Here is a 7,349-nt window from a genome sequence, read left to right as displayed (position 1 = left end):
CTAGTTGAAGTAAGTGAAGATTTTAATTTTTCAATATTGATGATAATAGTGCATGAATATTGAAGTGCAACGCTTCAAGATTTTTTTTTGGGATTTAAAAAAATCAATTGTAAACTCAATCATTGTTATGCATCTATCTACCAACGAGTTTTATTTATCCGAAGAAGATGATATTGTTTTGCAATCCATTCACCATTTTTTTTTTGGCTTCTAATATTTTGTAATGTTATCTTCATTTGTTGTATTTTTTAGATGCCCAAATCCATGGTTCTCTTGTATATGAATTTCATAAAACTCTGAATCAAATATTTTACCAAATAATAACATTTGGTTTAGATTGACATTTCAGCTTTAAATGAATTATAGTTCTACAAATATCGTATGCGAGAACTTTTATTGATTGAAAACTACTTTTATTTTTGTAGAATGGAATCTGGAGTAGGGTCTTCTTCCAACCTTGCTTTTTTGGGTTGCTGCAAATGTAATGAGAAATTATTTGTGATTTCAATTATGAGTGGATCTAGTTTGGATGATTTATTTCAGAGTTTGTCAAGCAAATATGAACAAATTAATCCTCAATCTATGTCACTACAATACATAGCTCCATAGTACAAGATGTACGTTACCTTGAACAACAATGATGATGTCCGTAATATGATACATCTTCACATGTGTATGAGGCTAACTATGATTGAATTGAGGGCCGAGAAAAAAGATCAAACTACAGGAGGTTTAAATACTGAGAGGTATAATTCACTCGTTCCTTTTTTTTTTTTTTGCACTGTCTATACTGTTTACTTCAATAATTATTTGTTATCTTTATGTATAGATAGAGTTTGAAAGCGTGATTTTGTTGGTGTACTTTGTTATAGTTTTTTGGTGATTTTTAATGTTGATTCATCCTAAAAGTAATTCTAAAGTTATGGTTGTGAAATTCATAAGGGACGACGAAGATGACAGACAATCCAGAAGTGATAATGAGCTTGAAGAGGCTCCCACACAAAATTCCCTTGATTCTTGGTTTCATTGCATACGTGGGGTGGGCCAAACATTCAAAGATGCTGCAGAATTTAGAATTTATATGAAAAAATATTCCGTTGCTATAAGACGCTCATTTTTGTATGCCAAAAATGATCGAGATAAGATTATTGTTGTTTGTACTGAACATAGTTGCAAGTGGCGAGTTTATGCATCCAGACATAAGGCAGACAATCTATTTGGGATCAGAAAATGCAATTTACAACACACTTGTAGAGAGGACAATTTATCTGGTAGAGGACATCCAAGAGCTGATTCAGCTTGGGTCGCAGATTTGATGAAGAATAAATTGAGGGGAGAGCCATCTTACCGTCCCTGTGCAATGGTGAAAGATGTACACAGAGATTTTGGAATAGATTTAGAGTATCACAAGGCTTGGAAGGGCAAGGAATTAGCTATGCATGATCTCCATGGCACAGATAAGGGGTGTTATGACAAATTGAGATGGTATTGTCGTGCAGTTAGAGAAACAAATCCTGGTAGTGTGGTAGATTGTGAGATTGATGTAGTAACCAATAAATTCAAACGGTTATTCCTTTGTTTTAATGCATGTGCAGTTAGTTTTGCTACTGGTTGTAGACCAATGATTTTTCTCGATGGAACTCATATTAAGAACAAATATAAAGGTAGTATCCTACTTGCAGTGGCAAAAGATGCCAATGATGATTTTTTTACATTGGCATACGCTGTAGTGGATGCTGAGAATGATTCGAATTGGGAATGGTTTTGTTTTCATTTGAGAGGTGTCCTTGTTTTGCAACATATCATGGTGTTTGAAAAGTTCATTTTTTTCTCAAATAGACATTCCGGTATTATCAAGGCTGTTAAGCTATTATTTCCGGGAAGTCACCATGCGTATTGTTTGAGGCACTTGGTGGATAATTTTGTGAAGCAGGTTAGTAAGTAATTTAACTTTTTGTTTGAAATCTTCAAATAGTATTATTTATTGATGGTCATATAAACGTGTTAACTTTTTTGTCATTGAAGGTCTTGCGAAGTTATCCGTTACACAACAAAAAACATTGGTCATCTGTGTTCAAGAAAGCTGCATATGCCCCTTCACAACAAGAATTTACACGCCACATTAATAATATTTTGGAATCCATGCCTCGTGCTAGTACTTTTATCACAAGTTCTGATCCACAAAGTTGGGCAAATGCTTTGTTTCCTGGTAGGCGATGGGGTGTAATAAATAATAACATTGCCGAATGTTGGAACAACTGGGTTAAACCAGCTCGTCATCTTCCAATTGTTTCTATGGTGGATCATGTACGTGTGCAAATCATAAACATGTTGCACAGACGACGAGAAACAACATCAGTATTGGTTCAGGAATTAAGCCCGAAGAAGGAGAAGGCTCTAGCTACCACATATATTGAATCCAGAAACTTGAGTATTAACAAATCATGTGGTTGGAAATTTGAGGTAGTTGATGGTGATAAATCATTTGCGGTTGATTTGAATGAATGGAGTTGTTCATGCAAATCTTGGCAGATTAATATGCTTCCGTGCAAGCATGCTTGTGCAGCTATTAAATCAAAGTCAATGTCGCTATATGCTTTTTGTGATCAGTATTTCCATATTGAAATGTATCGTCAAGCATATAAAGGAATGATCAATCCCATACCGACATTTGACATGTACGAGACCAACAATGATGAAGGATCTGTAATCAATGCTCCGGATAAACGAAGTCAACCAGGCCGTAGAAGGACTAAGAGGATTCCGTCTCAAGTTGAAACACGTGTGTCAAAGTGTGGTCATTGTCATAAGCCAGGGCACAACAGACGTAGTTGCAAAGAAGCCATAGAATAGGTTTATATTGTTAATTGAAATAGTATCTCAATATTGAGTGTACCTACAATGATTTACTTGTCGACATCCTTTCTTATTATTTATGATTACTACGAAGTATTGATAACTAATTTATTTTTTTACATTTCTGCAGCAGAAAAAGGAGAGAGGAAGGGCAATTGATCGTGGATTTGCCTGCTAGGAAGCATACACGTTCCAGTGGTGGATTTGTGGTTTAGTTTTAGTTTAATGGTTTCAGTTCTTAAACATTTTAGTCCGAACTTTGTGAACTTCTATTTATTTATGGTTTTGTTTTGCCTAGATGGTTCTTGTGTTTGTATTGTGCACAGCATATTGATATGCTTGTTATCGTTGACGATTAATGTTGATGGTGTTGTTATTTGGTATTGTTGGATGCTCATAAAATAAACGCATATGCCTTTTTCTTCCAAATCCAGATTTCCCGCAGATGCATTAAAACAAGGGCAGAAGCGCTTCCTTTGTTTCTGAATTCTCTGTACAATCACGCAGATGCATGAATTAAGCCGCAGATGCGGTTCTTCTTCCTTCTCAGTTTTCTGCTCCCTGCCTCTTCACGCATAAGCGTGACTTTCTCCTGCATATGCGCAACTTGGATTCTTCTATTTATTTCTTCAAATCTCAGTCAATTCACGCAGAAGCGCGACATTCTCGTGCATATGCGTGATTTGATCAAATGCTTTTAATATCTTACAAATGAAATTCCTCAAGTCCCAATTTATTTCAATGTGCTTGTTTTACCACGTTATGTACTTTATTATCGGACATTTGTACTTCATGGTAGGCTTGGCTGTACCTAATTTTTAGAAATATGTACTCTCGTTAGTTATTTCAATATTTATTGGTTAGTGCATATTTATTTGCCAAGAAATTTTATTCACTAACCAAAGTGCACATGCATCTCCTATATTCACATCCTCAATGTAGTGAATAAATCGAAGGTCATGCTTGTGATTATACGTCATTTATACTATATTTAGTAGATACCAAATGCTTTTAATATCTTACAAATGAAATTCCTCAAGTCTCACTTTATTCCAATGTGCTTGTTTTACCACGTTTTGTACTTTATTATCGGTCATTTGTACTTCATGGTAGGCTTGACTGTACCTAAATTGCAGAAATATGTACTCTCGTTAGTTATTTCAATATTTATTGGTTAGTGCATATTTATTTGCCAAGAAATTTTATTCACTAACCAAAGTGCACATGCATCTCCTATATTCACATCCTCAATGTAGTGAATAAATCGAAGGTCATGCTTGTGATTATACGTCATTTATACTATATTTAGTAGATACCAAATGCTTTTAATATCTTACAAATGAAATTTCTCAAGTCTCACTTTATTCCAATGTGCTTGTTTTACCACGTTTTGTACTTTATTATCGGTCATTTGTACTTCATGGTAGGCTTGACTGTACCTAAATTTCAGAAATATGTACTCTCGTTAGTTATTTCAATATTTATTGGTTAGTGCATATTTATTTGCCAAGGAATTTTATTCACTAACCAAAGTGCACATACATCTCCTATATTCACATCCTCAATGTAGTGAATAAATCGAAGGCCATGCTTGTGATTATACGTCATTTATACTATATTTAGTAGATACAAAATGATTTTAATATCTTACAAATGAAATTTCTCAAGTCCCACATTATTCCAATATGCTTGTTTTACCACGTTTTGTACTTTATTATCGGTCATTTGTATTTCATGGTAGGCTTGGCTGTACCTAATTTTCAAAAATATGTACTCTCGTTAGTTATTTCAATATTTATTGGTTAGTGCATATTTATTTGCCAAGGAATTTTATTCACTAACCAAAGTGCACATGCATCTCCTATATTCACATCCTCAATGTAGTGAATAAATCGAAGGCCATGCTTGTGATTATACGTCATTTATACTATATTTAGTAGATACAAAATGCTTTTAATATCTTACAAATGAAATTCCTCAAGTCCCAATTTATTCCAATGTGCTTGTTTTACAACGTTATGTACTTTATTATCGGACATTTGTACTTCATGGTAGGCTTGGTTGTACCTAATTTTCATAAATATGTACTCTCGTTAGTTATTTCAATATTTATTGGTTAGTGCATATTTATTTGCCAAGAAATTTTATTCACTAACCAAAGTGCACATGCATCTCCTATATTCACATCCTCAATGTAGTGAATAAATCGAAGGCCATGCTTGTGATTATACGTCATTTATACTATATTTAGTAGATACCAAATGCTTTTAATATCTTACAAATGAAATTCCTCAAGTCTCACTTTATTCCAATGTGCTTGTTTTACCACATTTTGTACTTTATTATCGGTCATTTGTACTTTATGGTAGGCTTGACTGTACCTAAATTGCAGAAATATGTACTCTCGTTAGTTATTTCAATATTTATTGGTTAGTGCATATTTATTTGCCAAGGAATTTTATTCACTAACCAAAGTGCACATGCATCTCCTATATTCACATCCTCAATGTAGTGAATAAATCGAAGGTCATGCTTGTGATTATACGTCATTTATACTATATTTAGTAGATACCAAATGCTTTTAATATCTTACAAATGAAATTCCTCAAGTCTCACTTTATTCCAATGTGCTTGTTTTATCACGTTTTGTACTTTATTATCGGTCATTTGTACTTCATGGTAGGCTTGACTGTACCTAAATTTCAGAAATATGTACTCTCGTTAGTTATTTCAATATTTATTGGTTAGTGCATATTTATTTGCCAAGGAATTTTATTCACTAACCAAAGTGCACATACATCTCCTATATTCACATCCTCAATGTAGTGAATAAATCGAAGGCCATGCTTGTGATTATACGTCATTTATACTATATTTAGTAGATACAAAATGCTTTTAATATCTTACAAATGAAATTTCTCAAGTCCCACATTATTCCAATGTGCTTGTTTTTACCACGTTTTGTACTTTATTATCGGTCATTTGTACTTCATGGTAGGCTTGGATGTACCTAAATTTCAGAAATATGTACTCTCGTTAGTTATTTCAATATTTATTGGTTAGTGCATATTTATTTGCCAAGGAATTTTATTCACTAACCAAAGTGCACATGCATCTCCTATATTCACATCCTCAATGTAGTGAATAAATCGAAGGCTATGCTTGTGATTATACGTCATTTATACTATATAGTAGATACCAAATGCTTTTAATATCTTACAAATAAAATTCCTCAAGTCTCACTTTATTCCAATGTGCTTGTTTTACCACGTTTTGTACTTTATTATCGGTCATTTGTACTTCATGGTAGGCTTGGTTGTACCTAATTTTCAAAAATATGTACTCTCGTTAGTTATTTCAATATTTATTGGTTAGTGCATATTTATTTGCCAAGAAATTTTATTCACTAACCAAAGTGCACTTGCATCTCCTATATTCACATTCTCAATGTAGTGAATAAATCGAAGACCATGCTTGTGATTATACGTCATTTATACTATATTTAGTAGATACCAAATGCTTTTAATATCTTACAAATGAAATTTCTTAAGTCTCACTTTATTCCAATGTGCTTGTTTTACCACGTTTTGTACTTTATTTATCGGTCATTTGTACTTCATGGTAGGCTTGGCTGTACCTAATTTTAAAAAATATGTACTCTCGTTATTTATTTCAATATTTAAGCGCAAATTTAATTGTTCTTTATTTTCTGGTACAAAATTCCGTAGAAGCGGCCATCTTCACTTTTAAAATCCCTAACTCCACCTTCACGCCCCCAATATCCTCAAAAGTGTGATCTACTCTTGCCAAGCTCACGGTCCGGCCAGTGCTCAAGAATTATTCCGTAATCAAACTTGACAATTGCAATACTTCACTCTCTCCGGTCGAAGCCATCGTGTGAAAACTCTACACAAAAGTCTCCGAATTGCCTCTGCCTTTGCCCGAGTGTACTACATCGAAGTAGGTACGTACTTGGCTATCCCTCTTAGGTTGCTTGAATTGTTATTGAGTAATTGTGAAGGAAAATATAGTTAGCCTTACGTACACAAGGTGTTTGATAAATTGTGTAAGAGAGTGTGAAGGGGCTGAGTTGTTGAAATATTTATTGTGCACTTGTTGCTTGTGATTAGTGGGTTATTTTGTGATAATTGGTTGAATTGAGTGTAAGGATGCCACCAAAAACAAAAGGAAAAGGATCGGCCTCGTCGTCTTCGGGACAACCATCTTTTGATAAAAATAGGTTTTGGAATGCTGTCGCGGTGGCAAATTTTGTTGAATTGTTGCTCAAAAGTATGCATAAGGAGCGGGGAATGGATATGAGGGACTTAAACGCTAAAACTTTGATTGAAGCACGGCGACGTAATTGGCAAGCATTCGTCAAACAACCTTCCGAGGCTGTCATGTCTATTGTTCGGGAGTTCTATGCCAATCTAATGGTGAAACATGATGAATACAAAGTGAAAGTGCGAGGTAAAATGGTGGCGTTTGATGAT

The 7,349-nt window shown here is 34.1% G+C and overlaps 1 protein-coding gene across 1 annotated transcript; it reads left to right on the top strand.

Moving 5' to 3' along the window:
* Positions 1-922: 922 nt before the first annotated feature.
* LOC140871913 (uncharacterized) lies at positions 923-2,853 on the top strand. Its single transcript, XM_073274656.1, has 2 exons — positions 923-1,933; positions 2,026-2,853. Exons 1-2 carry the CDS (start codon positions 923-925, stop codon positions 2,851-2,853), a joined length of 1,839 nt encoding a protein of 612 aa, XP_073130757.1.
* Positions 2,854-7,349: the final 4,496 nt, after the last annotated feature.

This window comes from Henckelia pumila, unplaced genomic scaffold, assembly GCF_033568475.1.
Source record: "Henckelia pumila isolate YLH828 unplaced genomic scaffold, ASM3356847v2 CTG_461:::fragment_3, whole genome shotgun sequence".
In the NCBI taxonomy this organism is placed as follows: Eukaryota; Viridiplantae; Streptophyta; class Magnoliopsida; order Lamiales; family Gesneriaceae; genus Henckelia; species Henckelia pumila.
This window is presented reverse-complemented; position numbering and strand designations above follow the sequence as displayed.

What these genes read in the sequence shown, in the direction of transcription:
- LOC140871913 (XM_073274656.1), top strand. Translation starts at nt 923, where the DNA reads ATGGTTGTGAAATTCATAAGGGACGACGAAGATGACAGACAATCCAGA. An exon ending in TGGATAATTTTGTGAAGCAG is followed by an intron (nt 1,934 to 2,025) that starts GTTAGTAAGTAA and finishes TTGTCATTGAAG; the next exon opens with GTCTTGCGAAGTTATCCGTT.